General features: G+C 42.6%; 1 protein-coding gene across 4 annotated transcripts in view; it reads right to left on the reverse strand.

The window, feature by feature from the left end:
- The window catches only part of SASH1 (SAM and SH3 domain containing 1), a 265,093-nt gene that overhangs the window by 61,380 nt on the left and 185,331 nt on the right, over positions 1-18,382 (reverse strand). For all 4 annotated transcript variants that reach the window (XM_010862553.1, XM_010862555.1, XM_010862552.1 and 1 more), the window contains exons 5-8: positions 13,646-13,686; positions 11,010-11,096; positions 8,497-8,609; positions 1,170-1,271 (exon numbers count right to left, since the gene is read on the reverse strand). In XM_010862553.1, coding sequence (XP_010860855.1) covers positions 1,170-1,271; positions 8,497-8,609; positions 11,010-11,096; positions 13,646-13,686 — 343 coding nt within the window. The remainder of the gene's footprint in view (positions 1-1,169; positions 1,272-8,496; positions 8,610-11,009; positions 11,097-13,645; positions 13,687-18,382) is intronic.

Raw genomic sequence — 18,382 nt, forward strand, 5'->3', positions numbered from 1 at the left:
AACTTTAATACCTCCAAGGACATTATCAAGAGACTAAAAAGGTGGGACTTTCCTGGTAGTCTGCACGAGTTATATCCCTGGTCAGGGAACTAAGATCCCACATGCCACGAGGCATGGCCAACAAAAAGAGTGAAAAGGCAACTCACAGAATGGGAAATAATATTTACAAGTTATGTACCATATAAGGGATTAATATTCAGAATATATAAAGAACTCTTACAACTCAACAACCAACAGAACAAAAACACAACTGAAGAATGGGCAAATAACTTGATAAACACTTCTATAAAGAATATATTAAATGGTCAAGCACATAAAAAAGGATGCTTAAACATTAAAGAAACCAAATCTTAGACCCTAGAGAAATCAAATCTAAACCACAATGAGATATCATTCTATACCCATTTGGAATGGCTGGGGGGGAATCAAAAGTGTTGGTGAGGAAGCAGAGAAATTAGAACCTCCATGTAGCTGTCAAGAGCGTGAAATGGTGTAGCTGCTGTGGAAAACGGAACAGCATCACTTCAGAAAGTTAAACAGAGAAATTAGACAAAAGTGGTATCCATGTGCAGTGGAAATATTGTTCATCCATAGAAAGGAATGAAGTTCTAGTATGGTTGTAATAGGGATGAGTCTAGAAAACATGGGGCTAAGTGAAATAAACCAGACACAGAAGGACAACCATTGTATGAGTTCACTTCTATAGGCACTTTGTAAGTACCTAGACTAGTCATATTCATAGAGATGGGAAGTAAAATGTGGCTGCCAGGAGTTTGGAGAAGGTGGGGTGAGAATGGAGAGTTACTGTTTAAGAGTTATGGAATATCTGTGTCAGATAATGAAAAAGTTCAGGAAGTGGGTTGAGGAGATGGTTGTACAGCAAAGTGTATGTACCTAGTGCTACTGAATTGAACACTTAAAATGCTTATAATGGTAAATTTTAAGTTGTACTTGACCATAATAAAGCAGCATGAACCAACCAGCATGAACAGTACTATTCCAACTGCAGATTATCAGGTAAAGAAAAGAATAACACCTCAGAAGAGATGCCTCTTTTCAGATCCAGGTGGGAGGTGGTAATCGCAAAAAGAAGCCCAAAGGCTGAAATGGTGGAGGCTGTCCCTTTTTAGTAGAAGCGGTTAAGATGCTCAATGAGACAGTAAACTTACATTGCAGTTTGATGAGCCCTCAAATGTTGGGTAAGAACCGTCCGGCCAGTCGGCAGGATCCAAGGCAGTGGACTGCCGGTGCTGGGCCTCATACTCCTTGAGCTGCAACAAGAGAAAACGGAAGACTGAAACGGAAATAATGGCCCAGACTGTCTACCAAGCAGCAGAAGAATACTTTGAGCACCATCTTCACTCTGCTGTTGGTGACCAAGTGCCAGCCAAAGCCAAAAGTCCCCAAACAGAAAGAAGATACAAGCCCTGTCTTGAAGGTTTTCATCTAAATCAAACCAAGAGACACAAAGGACTCCTTGTATTCTGTATTCCAAAAAGAACCTTGATTTTCCTTCTCCAACACCCTCCAACATCAAGACTCATCTTTCTCAGTTTAACTGGAAGTCTGATAACAGAAATTGTCTGTAGTCTGGCCTCTGGATTACCTCTCCTTGTAGAACACACAAGGTGTAGACCTGGGATATTTTAGTAAAACAGGTGGAAGCCGGAGAGTGATTTTTAAAAATTGCTTGCTTGTCCTGACTGCCTCGAGTTCAGTTCAATGTTATCATCTAACAAATGTTTACAGGATTTATTTGGGATCCTCTGGATGAGAGAACAATATGTTTAGAGACATTTAAAGTTTGACAAATGAGGTATTACAGAAAATTAACCAAGGTAACCTAGCAGAGTCAGGCACGACTGAGCGGCTTCACTTTCACTTTTCACTTTCATGTATTGGAGAAGGAAATGACAACCCACTCCAGTGTTCTTGCCTGGAGAATCCCAGGGACGGTGGAGCCTGGTGGGCTGCCATCTATGGGGTCGCACAGAGTCGGACACGACTGAAGCGACTTAGCAGCAGCAGCAGCAACCTAGCAGAAGTAGATGAACAAGCTTTCTGAATGGCAATGTGAGAAGTTCTAGGTGTTTTCCTAAAAACAGGTAGAAATTTAGCTATCTGCATGATACAATTAAGTTGTCGCTGCATTAAAATTCTGTTATAAAGTGGTTTTTAGGTACAAATTTAAGATATTGATCAAATCACGGTCCATGAATCAAGACATCAAAGAACAGAAACAATATGACCTAATAGCCCAGGAGATGGTACCAGGACCGGCCTTTACCACTGGAGCTATGTGGATGTAGCAAAGCCATTCTACTAGAAAAAAAGCAAACTTCCAAAGCCTTATTTCTACTTTGAAATTTTTCTCTGTGCACACTTGTGACAGGAAATGGACTGGGTAAGGCAGACAATATTAACAAGTAAGGGTTCCCAAATAGCTTAACCTCCCTGTGCTTCAGTTCCTTCACATGGAAAACGTGATGACAATAAACTGTCTCACAGGACTATTATTAGAAAAAGTAAGATAACACAGCAAGCTTAACACACTGCACCCTTTGCAATAATAATATACTTATTATGATGGTATTATCGGGCTTCCCTGGTGACTCAGATGGGAAAGAATCCATCTGCCAACGCTGGAGACGTGGGTTTGATCCCTGGGTTGGGAAGATCTCCTGGAGAATGGAATGGCTAGCCATTCCAGTATTCTTGCCTGGAGAACTCCGTGGACAGAGGCACTTGGCGGACTACAGTCCATGGGGCCGCAAAGAGTCGGACACAACTAAGTGACTAACATATACACGTGATTATCACCCGTGTGGTTTCAGAGAGCTCAAAGTTCACATCAGTTCTGGACATCTGAACTTCTGCTATTCAGGCGCTTAATATTATTTTAATCTTTGTAGTGTATTAGGGGGATTGATATGCTCTAATCTCTATAATACACTTAAGTGACATACTAGCATGCTCTTCCTTTCCAGAAGTGCATTATTCTTCCTGTATGAGCAAAACAGCTGCCCTCTGAAAAGGGAGGTTATCGTCTGCTTTTCAGGGTCCCTGCCACACTTTACTCAACATTAGCCCCAAGTTCCCTGAGGCACTAAATAAGCAGTTCATCTTTAGGAAAACAAAACGAAGTCCTCCCCAGTTAATCATAAACAGACAACATTTTTCTTTTGCTATCTGTCCATTTCCATCATTTATCTTGGAGCCTAAGAGTACATGTGCTTCTTCTTTCTTTAAAAAAAAAAAAAAAATCATTTGTTGGTTGTATGGCTTGTGGGATCTTAGTTCCCCAATCAGGGGTTGAACCCAGGCTCTTGGCAGTGAGTGGGTAGAGTCATAACCACTGGACCACAGGGGAATTTCCCACGTGCTTCTGATAAACATTCAGATTTGTGCTCTATCTAAATCTGCCTTGATTTTTAACTTACTAACTTAAAAAAAAACAAACAAAAAAAAACAAGATCTTTAATATTTTACAATGAAAAAAGGCTGGTTATTATTTACATAGTTACTCTTTTATAATCCACTCTGCTCCCAAAGACACTTGATGATGTTCATTTGAGAAACATGCGTATTTTAAAGCAAAGTTATGGAGCTTTACTTTAATTCTGGGAGTTTTTAAATAATGGCATTTTAAAGTGTGTGTGTGAGCATGTGTGTTGGTGTCTGTCCATCTGTCTATCTCAGGAGGAACGACTACCTTCACATCCCATTTTCCCCAAGTCTTGTAGTTTTCTCATACTTGAAGTCTTGGACATGATTCTTAGAGGGATGGCCATCTTTAATAGGTTAATGCTTATCCTATTGTAAAGACTTTCATGGTGAGCAATTCTAAAATGTTCCCAATTCTGAGTGCTTATTATAAAGGACATTTATATTTAATCCAAGTCTCCTCCAGCTTCATTCATTTCCTTTTATTCTCTCCTCAGTAGAGATGAAAACAAAACCCTGTTCAGTACATCCTAAAGATGGACTGTTTAATAATCCTTCATATACTTGAAGACAGTGAATAAGTTCTTTTCTGCTTCTTTTCTGAGATAAATCCTTTCCAATTTCAGCCCACGAGACCTATTTTTAAAAAAACCCTCAATCACTTTGTTGCTCTCCTATGGCCTCTCTTCATGAGCCTTTAGCTGCCCACATTCCTATGATTGATGTGCAAGAGCTGCTACAAGGAAATGATTCAATAATATATGTGGTTCTCAGCTCATAATTGCATGCTCTGGTATATCAGATGCCCAGACTCCCTTTTAAAACAAAAGAAAAAAAAAACTGTTACCCAATTTCCCAGTTACCATAGATATGGACTCAGGCATACACCCTTCTCAGGAGAACTATCCAGGGTCAACAGTTTGAAGGAACTATTCAGTTAACAAAAAAATAAAAATCATTAAGTTAAGCTGCTGTCTTTTTAAATCACACACTGCTTACACAGAGTTAATTCGTAAACTTCATTCTCTTTAAATGCTTTTGCAACTTACAGTGGTGTTTCACATATTAGTTCCTTGCAACCTTTTTCATTTTTATCTTTGTATTGACAACTGGGTTTTTGGGAAGGTGAATCATGGACATACTCTTCACAGAGGGTAAATACTCATCAATCAGATCAAATCCATATAAACAAAGCACCGTGGGCCAAATTGTATTCATTTGAACATGGGAAAAATTTTCCCCGATATGGTGCTAGTGGTAAAGTCTCTTGCCAATGCAGTAGAATAAGAGACATGGGTTCAACCCCTGGGTGGGGAAGATCCCGTGGAGGAGGGCATGACAACCCAGTCCAGTAATCTTACCTGGAGAATTCCATGGACAGAGGAGCCTGGGAGACCACTGTCCATGGGGTCACAAGTGGGGACACGACTGAGTGACTTACACTTTCACTTTCACTTTAAAAGTTGCCCCGATACAGGAACACCGCATGATACACCCAGCCCAGAAGAGAGAAAACCTTCTCTCCTGCTGCTGGGCTGTCCTGTCAAAACTAACGTCTAGACTTTCTACCTAGGGGTCAGTTTTTGCCCCTAACTTTCCAATTAATTACTTAAATTCATTAACATTACAAAAATAACATTGCACAACAATAACAAACTACATCAAGCAACAAATCGGGACACACGTTATTAGATACCTCCTAACAAATCAAAGAAAAATTACACCTTCTTAGTAAGTGAAGACCAACGCTAGAAATTTCTCACAGGGACCACATCACCATCTTGCAAACACAGGCTCAAATTGAATTCCTCGAACTGTAACAAGGCTGTGCAATATTATCTAAAGAGTGGTAAAATGATCACAGTACATTAATTGTACTGTGCATTTAATTGTGTCTAAATAGCAGCATGCAGACTTATGATAAAACTAATCTGAATCTTTGAAATATATCTCAAAGTACACTAGTGTTTAAGGAACTCTGAACTGTGTTCCACGTGCCCCAAGAGCTGTGCAAGTCAGTGCCCTGAATACCACAGATATTTACTAGCTAGTTTATATAAACTTTTAAGGGGCATAACTTTAGAAAATTCAAATACAAAAAATGAATCGGAGGAGCTAATTATTAACATTATTTTCCAAGTTCATCCTTAGCTACGCTGAATGTGAAAACACATAAAAATTTAAAAATGCAAATATTTTAACCTCTTGCAGAATGTCTTATGAAACAGAATTAGACAACTCTCTGAAACAGATTATAATAATTCTTTAGTAACAGAAAAGCATTAAATACCTATGGGTCTTTTAGTCTCTGACTGACAGTGGAAGAGACACATGTCTGATGTCAGGAAAGTCCATTCTTATCATGGTCATTATCGGAGGTCTAACTCTTGATGTTTCTTTTATACAGTGATCAAATAAACTTAGATCCTTGAGCTGATCATAAGCTAAAGGAGGCAGATCCTTGGTTTTTCTTGTTTTGTCTCTGGCTAAAAGGAAGCCCATCCAGATGCCAGAAGCCAAGAATGTATCTTGCTTTGCCAAGAGCCGGCCAACAAGGTCCCCTGCTATTTCATCATCTGTCAAAGGACACCCACCTTTGTGTGCAAAATCTAATAAAGCTTGGAAAATGTTATCAATTTTTTCTTTAATCTGTTTCTGGATTGCCTTATAGAAAACATTCTTGGTGTCTTGGTGGGCTCTATTCTATAGGCAAAGGCAGCCAGCCTGGCAATAGCCAGGCTCCAGGACTAAAACTCCATCCACGTCCACACAGCTGTGCCACCTTTTCATGGAGTTGACTCCTGGTTTGACTCCATGCAAACAATGGCTAGCTGATAAAGGTATCAGCTCAGAAAGGGCATCTAATTTTTTTTCCTCCCCAACTTTGAAAGTATTCTTTTGTTTCCTTTTCAATTATAGAAACGTGCCCCTCAAGTTGACAGTGTTAACTTTTGACTGTGTTAACTCAGTTGATGCTTTTAACATTTTCTTCTGCTCCAAGAAAACTGAGTTTGATGCATGCTATGCAACTCTCTTGCCAAACACGGATGCTGTCAGGATGAGCAGACAGCTTCTGCATTCAGAGCTTCCATTTTATGACTACACAAGGCATGTAACAGTATCACTCCCCAGACTGTAAGGACACAACTTGCCCACCATGGTAAAATATGGTAATATAGGTCTGTGTTTCTCACATGCATTTTCTAGGAATTCAACTGGGCTTTTTCCAAGTTGGCAACCCACTCCAGTACTCTTCCCTGGAAAATCCCATGGACGGAGGAGCCTGGTAGGCTGCAGTCCATGGGGTCGCTAAGAGTTGGACACAACTGAGCAACTTCACCTTCCCTTTCCACTTTAATGCATTGGAGAAGGAAATGGCAACCCACTCCAGTGTTCTTGCCTGGAGAATCCCAGGGACAGGGGAGCCTGGTAGGCTGCCGTCTATGGGGTTGCACAGAATCGGACACGACTGAAGTGACTTAGCAGCAGCAGCAGCATGACACGCTCAAGGAATGGCACTGTAGAGAAGATGTACGGTGGATGTATTGCCCCAGCTAGGTTGGGTGGCTAAAGGTGGGTGGGGCAGTGGGAGACCAGACTGAGGGTGAAGGGCAGGTGAAAGTGATCAGCAGCATGGACAGGATGTTGTCACTTGTCACCTTCTTCATCACTGCCCCAGCACAGCTTCAGCCCACCAGGGATGCTGGCGGTTGAGATCACCCCTGCTCCTCTTCAATAGAGCGAGAGAAGCCAGCAGGCGGGCATCTGGTGGTGACCTTAGACCTCAGGTCTCCTAGGACAGGTCCCACCTCCCACTGCCCTCAGGCATTTTTTTCCCCGAGGATTGTCTCAGCAACATATTAAATGTTTTTTTAAATTACTGATGTGTACAGTCGGGTATTCTATAAATTTAACTGGGTTTTCCTGATGGCTCAGCAGTAAAAAATCCGCCTGCCAATGCACGCAACCCAGGTTCGATCCCTGTCAGGAAGATTTCCTGGAGAGGGAAATGGCAACTCACTCCAGTATTCTTGCCTGGAAAATCCCATGAACAGAGGAGCCTGGAGGGCTACAGTCCGTGGGGTCGCAAGAGTCGGACACGACTTAAGTGATTAAACCATCTCTCAGTATGTTTGTCACTATTTCAAGGTTTCATGCCTTCAAGATTCTGTTTCATGGTAAAGTCATACCTCACTCAATGATTCCTTAGTGACCTGAAATTCTAAATCTGCCTAATTTATGACTTGTCTACCATGTGAACCAAATATTCAAAGTCAAAGTCAAGAATTAATCAGTCAGTTAGTTGGGCAACAAAGTGGGAAATCTCTTAGGAACTGCTATCTTGCTATCATAAATGTTACTCCAGTGTCCTAAAGGCTTCTTTTATTGCCTAATTTAACTCAGAGCAAAACACACACACACACACACACACACAATAAACTGTAATTAATATCTACTTAGAAATGAAAGCAAGCTAAAGTTTAAGGTTTAGAGATATAGCTTGTCTTTTTATTCAAAGTTTAATTTGTGGAGGGCTTCTTTTAGAACTAGCGTTTATAATGGTTCTGTTTAACTTTTCCTTGGTGTTTACTGAGTAATCTATCATTATCAGTCTATCCATTTACCCTTTGATGCCCCTGTCCTAGTCTCTTTGAGCTGCTATAACCAATCACCATAGACCGGGTGGCTTATAAACAACAGAAATTTCTCATAGTGCTGGAGGCTGGGAAGTCCAAGATCAAGGAGGTGGCAGATTTAGTGTCTGATGATGCCTGACTTCCTGGTTCACAGACAGCATGTGTCCTCACACAGGGGAAGGGGTAAAGGAGCTCCCTGTGGCCTCTTTTATAAGCTCACTAATCCCATTCATAAGGGCTCCACTCTGAAGAGCTAATCACCTTCCAAAGGTCTCATCTCCAAATTAGGATTTAATATATAAATTTGGGGGGATGGGGGGAGGACAAAAACATTTAGTCTATAGCCATCCTCAACATTTTTCAATGTAAGGAGGTCAGGTGCTCACAAATGTAAACCAGACATCCACACTCTTACCCGAGCAAGCGCTTCTTCAATGGTGATCATCTTTTCCTTGACCATCATCATCAACTGAATCCGTTCCTCATCACTCATTGTTATCTCGCTTGCAACGTAACCCACATCTTCTCCTAGAGATCAAAGAAGAAAAACAATAAGAATGAGAAAGATAACAGAAAGATAAAACAGGATGCCAGTCTTGATTGTGTGTCATCTAGGACTAAAGGATGTGATTCAGGACCCTGTTCTTGATGGAGCCACAGGAGCAGGAATGGGCTGCATTTGGGGAAGCCAGTGAGCCCGTCTCATTGGAAAACAGCTCCAGGAACATATGGATGTTACCATGGAAACAAATCCTTCAAAATGATCAGAGATTTTGTGACAGAGGGTATAGTGGAGGAGTTTTGGAAGAAGACGAACAGGGAGTTTGGAGTGACCAGTCAGGCAGAGACCCAATTTAAAGATCCAGTTAGAGGAGACAAGCACCCCTGGGCTTCTTCAGACAAGGGTTGTCTGTGTCCTTCCAGTTCAAACATTAACAAGAAGAAAATGTTTCTATGGAAGATGGAAAGAGAATCCTCTTTCAAGACAGAGAACTTGAAGGTCACAGTGTCTGCCGCAGAGCAAAGCTCACAGCCTGGTAAAAGCCTGTGAAGTGTGTTAGTCACTCAGTCGTGTCCAGCTCCTTGCGTCCCTTGTGGACTGCAGCCCGCCAAGCTCTTCTTTCCATGGAACTCTCCAGGCAAGAATACAGGAGTAGGTAAAAGCCTAGATTTTTATAAAACAGTTTGACTGGTGTTCCTCAGGGGACATGCACAAGTAAATATAATCACAGGCGTGAAGTATTTTCAGTTCATTAGAAGAAAGGTACTATCTATGTGGATATCTGCAAGTGCCTCTGTCATAAATATGTTTCCACCCTGTGAGGGGAACTCAACTTCCAGTCTGGAATTGAAGGCAGCCAGAACTGCAGAGGGAAAGAGAACTCCTCGATTAGCATCCTTTGGCAGAGTTTTCCTGAAAAGCGAACATAGCCATCTGCTCTCAATACGAGAGCCACGTTGGCGTAGGTGCCTCTGATCAGCGCGTGGGGAGGTTATGTCAGGCGCAGACGTGCTGTCACATGTAGCTGGAGTTCTTACCCCTCACCTTTCTCCTCCACCACGTCTTTCCCACACACACACATCACCACCATCGGTGTCATCAGGATGCTGCACTACGGACTAAACGAGTCTGGCTGCAGACTTGTGGGAATGCATCACGGTCAGGACCTACCTTGGAATTTATGTTCCCCTGTGTTTCCTTATCTCATTTCCATTTTGTAATCAATCAGTCCAGAAACACCGCTCAAGTTCCCTTAGCCACTCAGTCCCTTGTGCTAGAAGAGTGATGGTGTGTGCCAGGTAAGGGGAGAGAGAGCCTTGGCGGTGATTCATTTTACTATCTGCAACGCCTCCGGTGGTGGAGGGAGTTGCTTGGGTTTAAAAAGAAATCCACGTGAGCCGATGAACTGTTGGCTTCCTCCCACCGTCTCTCTCCTTTTCTTCCTTTCTAAATAAGATTTTGTTAGAATCTGGGGTTTACTTTGAATCTCAAGTGATGCTGGGTGTGTCCCCAAAAAGGAGAAACTGTGAATGTTTAAGTATAACTCCCTTAGAGCAAGACAACTTAAATAAGCCCACTGACGACTGCCAAGGAACCAGGTGTGCCCCTGGCATACAGGCTGCCTGTGTTTCTCATTTCCGTGTGTATGAATAACTGTGTATTCTGCACAGGGTAGGGCACTGAGATTTCGTGAAAGAAAAGAAGTCATGCCAGTGGTGAGCAACTAAAAATGTTCATCTAATGATAACCTTATCCAGCCAGACTGGAATCTGGAAGTAGCTTTGTTTCCCCTCCCTGTCTGAATGCTGGAGAAACATAAATTATATAACTGGGCCTCAAAGGGATGACATATTTACTTACTATATAAACAACAACAAAAGACATGGCCAAGAGGAGGGCAGGACTCCCTTCACAAAGCAGCCTGGGCAAATTCCCATGATGTCAGCCCATTAGACAGAGTTTCCAGGGGCAACGGCCCCGTAACTGTCCCTGCCACAGAAAAGCACCAGAGTTCAGAAGACTGCAAAGGCCCCAAGTGGCAGGGCAGGGGGGAGGGTCCAAAACTAACAAACGCCAAGACTTTCTAGACCCTTTTAGGGCCGATCTTGGCCAGGAAAGATCTCCTTGAGGTTGATGTGATTGAGAAAAGGAAAGATTTGGTCTCTGCTGTCAGATCTATGAAAAGAAAGGGCTGTGAACTCTTTCCATTTTGTTTTCTTTGATTTAAAAAAAAAAAGAAAAGAAAAAAAGAAAACCCACTGGGATGAAGTCTTAAAGTAATGATAGGAATGTCAGAAAAGCTGAACAGTTTATGGGCACATGCAATGACTTATTCTAACTTACAGCATCCGTTTAGATTAGCAGCCCAAACGTCTTAACATTTTAGAGCTGAAAGGACCTACTGTCCGCCAGCTGTGTTACAGTACCTTTTGAAGTCTGTCTCATTATTCCTTTCTGATTCTTTCGGAAGTTCTGCCAGAAATACTTATTTTTCTTCTTCCAATCTCCCTTTCCTTTAAAAAAAAAAAGGCACAAGCAATAAATTCATTAATAACCAAAGTAACCTCTTCCTTACAATTCAAAGCTTGTCAGAATACTTTGATTTCACAAAAAAAGACAGTTTTTCTCTTTCAGTTTTGTGAAAAGACTTAGAAATGCCTATAAAGTTGTTTAAAAGAAATGCAAATTTCCTAAGAGCAAGAAATGGTACAATGGAGTTAAGATGAGAAATAAAGAAACATCAAAAAAAAAAGCAGGCAAAACATGCATACTTATACTCACTTTGATGTCTGTTTAACTACTGTGTCTAATTCTGCCTTGTCTTGTGGTATAGTTTCCCCCCTTGGTCTCAGCCACAATGATTTCAACTGAACCACAAATAGGATGCTTTAAAAAGTTAACTTTGTTTTGTTGTTATTTCTGTTGTTGATCTACCCTTGATTTTTTTCTGTTATCCCAGCTTTGTGAAGAGAACAGAATGGTTGATGTGTGCTGGGCACACTGGTGAGTCGGGCTGGTTTCACAGGTCTGTGGGGCTGACCCACCCTTCTCCCTTTGGTGTGGGTCTAGCTATGACATGGGCGGGGTGTGAGTCCCACCTCTCTGATACTCAGGTTACCTGGTGACCTACCTACAGCTCACCCAGGGCACCGTGATGAGAAAAGCAAACTGTCACCCTGCTGTGACATCTCCCAACTAGACACGCCCCCCTACACCTCCATCTTTCCCAGATGGTTCTGGGTGACTTTGATGTGAAACACAAATTCACTGTCATGGCTAGACATTTTTCCTATCTGGTCGGCCTGTGATCCTCAGGAACATGTAATACTTTTTAAAAAGCAAGAGGAGAGGGGTCAAGTGAGGAAAAGGAAAGAACAGGGTGGCCCCTTATTCTTTAAAAATCAAATGAAGCGGCGGCAGCCCTATCTGTTCTCAGGGACAGGGCACACCCGAAGCTGCGGCTTCATCACCCGTTTGGGGTCCGGTTGCTCCACGGCCACTGGAAACAGGGCCCTGTGGAGTGACGTGCTATTGGCTTCCATGGTATAGACTGGTGGTGCCAGGCACTGCAGCATGAAACAGACCCATGGAAACCCCATGCCTAGGGCTCCCATGCTAAGGGCATCATTTGTCAAAGCAGGACGCCCTCACTACGCTCTGACAACCCCCAGGACCACTGGAGGGAAACCAGAGCCTGGGGCCTGAGGCTGCCTCTGCTCTCAGCATCTGGAAGGCGCCTGCTGCCTTTGGGCTAAACAAGACAGCAAGTATCAGCCATGAAAGGTGGCAGCAGAAATGGGATTAGTAATACCTCTCTCTCAGGCAATCTCAGAATAGGATTTTTCTCTTGTAAGCTATGCTTCCCTGGTGGCTCAGCTGGTAAAGAATTCGCCTGCAGTGCGGAAGACTTGGGTTCGATCCCTGGGTTGGGAAGATCCCCCAGAGAAGGGAACAGCTACCCACTCCAGTATTCTGGTCTGGAGAATTCCATGGACTGTATAGTCCATGGGGTCGTAAAGAGTCGGACACAGCTGAGTGACTTTCACTTTCACTTTCTTGTAAGCTATACTCTCCTCTCCTCCCATTTTAATATTTTTGAAATGGGTGTGCAGCTTTAAAAAAAAATGGCAAGACCTAACAATCTCCAGCATTGACCATATCCACTTTGTATCTAATGGCATATCTCACTTAATGCTCACTAACGCTGAACATATGATGTATTCCTATTTCCATTTGGTGGATGAGAAAACCAAGGCTTAGAGACACAAGCGACTTGCCCGAGGTCATAACTAGGCAGCTGGTAGAGTCACGATTCAAATCCTAATCAAAGACTGACTTCAGCACTTACGCTCCTAATTATGACTACTTTGCCAGACTTTCTTGGAGCAAAACAGAATAAAATGTGACAAAATTAGAAAAGTCGATTTTATAACCAAGGAAATAAACTACAGAACATCTAAATTGTGCATAATCTTTCGTTCAAAAGCTCCAAATTGAAGGATTTACCCTAAAGACTGGAGAAGGAAATGGCAACCCACTCCAGTGTTCTTGCCTGGGAAATTCCATGGACAGAGGAGCCTGGCGGGCTACAGACCATGGGGTCGCAATGAGAGCGACACGACTGAACAACTGAGCACACACCCTAAAGACATGATCATGGGTAGGCTCAAGGATTTTCAGGGGTAGCAGCACTTCTCTGTGATAGAGAAAAAACTGCAAACAACTTACAAGCCCAGCAAAGAAGAGACTGGCTGTCTGAATTATGGCATATCCAACATGACAGATTACTATGCAGACTCTAGAATTTTACTGTGAAAAGGACTCAATCATATAGGGACATGCTCAGGATATATTCAGTTGTAGAATATGATCCAAATTATGCTTTTTAAAACCCACATAAACACAGAAAATAAGGGGAAAGCTGTCAAAATCTTAACAACATTTATTTCTGGATGGAAGGGTTCTTTGTAGGTTTTGTGTGTTCACATATTTATATGGTCTATAAAGCATCAAAAGGAAATAATTCATTAGCAATGGTTAAACCAAGAAAAGTGGTACTGACCTACAGAGCTGTCTTCCGAGTTTGACTTATGGAGAGGATTCCTACAAAAGAAAAACAAGTGTGATTATCAAGGAACCTTACCTTCATGTGAGACCTGAAGACCCTCCTAACTAGTGAGACCCAGCATCAATCAGCTTAACGGAGCCTGGCAAATTTCTACAGAATATTAACCAACAGCCTTTCCCAGCCATCTGCCACCTTTCTAGAAACATGCTAATGTGCCACGTGTCAACACTAATTAAAGATTCACTCCAGGGTACGACCTATATTAAATGAAGGGAATGGACTTGACTGGGTGATCATTGAAGTATCTGTCATTTCTGTGAATCATTATCTACATGCTAAGTTATTTCCATTAAGAGGTCCTTCAGGGACGTCCTTGGTGGTCCAGTGGTTACGAATCCAATTGCAAGGGAGGGGACGCGGGTTCAGTCCCTGGTCAGGGAACTAAGACCCCACACGCGACGGAGCAACTAGGCCCACAGCCGTGCCCCACAACTACGGAGCCACAACAACGATCCCCGCGTGCCACAACTAAGACCTCACAGGTCAAATAAATAAATACATAAATGCTTTTTTTAAAAAGTCTTTCATATAAATGGGAAAGAGAAGACCAATGAGAACACAGACCCAGCAGATGGGTCATAATGAGAAGACAGTCCCAGTATGTGAGTAAGGTGGTCATCTGGAGGAGAGGTCAGGAGGTGCAGAGGTCCAAGGACAACAAGCCACAGGAGACCGGAAGCCCCAGGTAGGGAGCAGCCAGGATGCAGCTCCTCTGGTCGCTTGCTGCCATCTGGCAACTGTGCTACATGTCTCACTAGATCCTCCAAAGTGCAAAGTGAAGCCAGAAGTATACACTTCTTATTTTTTTTTTAAAAAGAGCTTCACCTTTTTAAGTGACAGCAAATAACTCAATGTTTTTAAAAATGTGTCCAAGTTCATTAATACATGTCTGGGCATCTGATTTGGCCCATACCCTCCCTTCCCCAGGCTGCCAGTGTGTGAACCTGAAATGTGAACTCGGTCCCAGACTAGGTGATTAAACTTTTCTCCAGAAAATACATAGACAGATGCCAACTTAAGGAAAGAAGGCAGAAGAATCAAAGAAAGTTCACACTGTTTTTTTTCAAAAGGGGAAGAGCCGAGGTGCAACAGCATCTTCCACCAGGTGGGTCCAGAGTGAGAGGTAAGCACAGTGTCCCTGAGTTTGCTGAGCAGGAAAGCCAGGAAGGAGGAATCTGCATCAGAACATAAGCAGGGGAGCTCAGAGGATGTACGCCTGAATCTCCACTGCACCTATATCCACCCAGGGCAGAGCGCGGAGGCGGCATCTGGTGAAATACTCTTTAGTGTGAGAAGGGCAGAGTTCCACGGAAACAATCAGGAAGAGAAGTACCGTGTTGGCCCAAAAGTTTACTCGAGTTATTCCATAATATCTTACAGAAGAACCTGAGTGAACTTTTTGCCCAATACAGTGACCAAAAAAGAACCTACAGAACTTAAGTTGACCAGACAGGGGCTGGGGTCTTCCTCTCATGCAGAGCCACCTGTGATAAGTCATCTCTCTTTGGAATAACTGCATCGGTGCTGGCTGATGGCTGACCGACATTTGAGAATGGAAGCACCTTCAGAGCCCAAGTCTGCGAGAAAAGTGTTTCTGACTAGCACAAAAGGTGGATTGGCTCCTACTGTCCATGAGGGGACAGAGTTAAGAACAAAGAACAGAAAACAGGGGAAAGGACTTGACCACTGAAGAGCCAGACCTGTAGCTGAGTTTCTCGCCCATACTACCATGCCGCCAACACAAAAAGACAAAAGGAAAACCTACCTTTCAACACATTTTGCCAGATTTAGCATCCAAAATACACTCTCTTCCTTTTGATCCACACAGTAAATGGAAATACCTAAACAAATATTTACCTGAAAGGCTTCCATGAAACAACCACCTCAAAGTTTCATTCTTTCGGTACAATGACTCAGTGTTGATGCTACTGTGAGTAAGGTACATGGACAATCATGAACAAGTGGAGCTCACAACGGGCGGAGGATGACAAACGGGAATAAATACGCGCGAAGAAGGAGTAGCAACAGCTGACGGACGACGGGGAAGGAGGGGAGGGGCACGGGGTGGTGGAAGTAAGAACAGGAAGGACAAGGAAGTGGAGGAGAAGCAGCGGCCACACATGCGAGCCAAGTGCTCAGGGTCACAAAAGGAGAAGCCAGGCAAACGCCCGCAGACAACAGAGTGAAGCCCTGGCTAGGTGAGTGGGGATTAAGGCAGGAAAGTAATATTGATGCTGAAGGTTTGAATTCTTAAACTTTTTTTTTAAATTTTATTCTGTTGCATTTGTAGCTCAGTCTACCTTATGGCAACCAGCTATGACCAACCAGCACCATCAGCAGGCTTTCTGTAGATGACCTCTGACAGCAAAGGAAGTGGCACATCGAGTTTTAGACTCGCTCTTAGGACTAGGAAAGTCTTGACCTAATGGCTTAGTACCAAACATTTCAACTATCCCTAGCTCTTGATAAACTAGCGAACTATGTAATAAACTAAAAATATGTATATGTCTTTCACTTTTCCTGAAAGAAATGTTTCCATGGGAAAATGGTCTAAAGAAATAGTAGTTTTTTCCAGTCCTTTGCTGATTTAGAATAATATGCTTTATTGAGTTGTAAGGAATTTTACCCACTGTTTAATTCAACCCCAGTTTTGCAGGAAAGCCTAGTCTCCAGAGGCACAAGGCTCCCTGACTGGTTAGAGGCCAGCAAGGAGCTGTACTGAGGCACTGTTAGCTTGGTTGTCTTTCCAAAATATACTCAAGTCTCCCTACCTGGATATAGTGCATATAAAGTTGTCTGAAAAATTCAAACGTTGATTTCTAATTTTTCAACCCATTTTTCCAAAATTCACATTACAGAAAATTTATGTTCTATTACATAGTTATCACAAAATGAGTCGATATTTCCCTCTCTAAAATGCTGACTTATAACTTCATTATTTTTACCTACTTTCTTCAAATTACTATGCATTTCAAATATTTATCCTTGGATTTGCATTTTTGATCTATTTGTTACATAAGTGCTTCTCCTAAGCATCACTTGCATTTCCCTCAGAATGCCAGCAGGTGGCACTGTAGTTTCTATATTCAACTTGCTTATTGTGGCCAGCGGGGATTTTGTTTTCAAAATTTCACCAGTTCACAATCTAGATACTGGCCAAAGATAGCAAGCCAGTGCTTTCATAAGCACGAGGCTTCCCAACTCATCAGTTTGCAAAGGGGCAAAATACCATCATCTGAAGTTTAATTTGGATGCAGAGAATCGTCCCTGCAAACAGAAGCTGGCAGAGCAGCAGAGATGTAAAAAAAAAATGCCATCTCCTTTCTCCTCGAAACTGATTGGGAAATTCATCCAGCAGAAACAAAATTCAATGAAGCCACCAAATTCCAAATTCGGATGGCAGCAGGTGGAAAGGGTCGTTTACTGATCTCCTGGTAGAAGAAATTAACACTCAGAAGTCAGTTCCAAAGAGACCTCCTTGTAAGACATCCTTCCAGCCAGACACTGCAGATCTGAACATGGCAGCCTGTTTTCCACCCATCACGCTCACTCTCAACAGGGTAAAAACGATGGGGGACTTCCACAAAGATTCTGATGACCGGGAAGCAATTCGACTGTACTTTGAAAATTAAAGCACCTAATAATCATCGAATTTTGCATTTAAAGTCTCTGAACTCAGGATCTTTTCATCAATGACTGCTACTATTAGATCCCCAAACTGCTTAAACGTAAATATTTTTCCTCAAGACCCCTAACTACTCTAGTTATCCCTGAAGCCCAAATTCACTGAAGAAAATTCATAAGGAATGCATGAATTAGATTAAAAAAAAATCAACTTAAGGAACATCTCTAGAATTGAGCCAATTCTTTTCATTCGACACTCCAATCATTAGCAAATTCTTTGTTAAGTTGCTTTCTTCCTTTTTTTCACTCATTCATTTATTCAGTGTTTCTTTCATTCAATAAATATTTAGTAAGCTCTCGTTCTGCGTCTAGCATTCTCTGCGGTACTGAGATCATAGCAGTAAACAAACAATGGGTAAGATCCCTGTTCTCTGGGAGCGAGGATGGGGGAATGATCAAGAAGTGGGGAGAATTCTAGAAAGGATGGACAGAGAAGGCCTCTCTGAAGAGCTGACAGATGAGCACACACCTAGATGATAAGCTGGCATGACACTGGCTCCCTCCAATGGGGAAGACTGAGTGGGGAAAGGAGAGAGGAGGAGGTGAGAAGTCTCCTTTGGCCATGCTCAGTTTTAGATGCTTATTGAACACCACTGCAAAGGGAGATAGTTGGATATGTGAGTCTGAGTTCAGGGGACTCACTGAGGACCACACATAAGCATTTAGAGGTCACCTGCATATTTAAAGCCAGGAGACCAACCAAACACTGTAAAGAGATGCTGAGACACAGCTCAGGAGCAATCCAATTTTTCAATTCAGTTCAGTTGCTCAGTCGTGTCCGACTCTTTGCGATCCCATGAATCGCAGCATGCCAGGCCTCCCTGTCCATCACCAACTCCCGAAGTTCACTCAGACTCACGTCCATCGAGTCAGTGATGCCATCCAGCCATCTCATCTTCTGTCGTCCCCTTCTCCTTCTGCCCCCAATCCCTCCCAGCATCAGAGTCTTTTCCAATGAGTCAACTCTTCGCATGAGGTGGCCAAAGT

Source organism: Bison bison, unplaced genomic scaffold (genome assembly GCF_000754665.1).
Source record: "Bison bison bison isolate TAMUID 2011002044 unplaced genomic scaffold, Bison_UMD1.0 scf7180017864483, whole genome shotgun sequence".
NCBI classification, from domain to species: domain Eukaryota; kingdom Metazoa; phylum Chordata; class Mammalia; order Artiodactyla; family Bovidae; genus Bison; species Bison bison.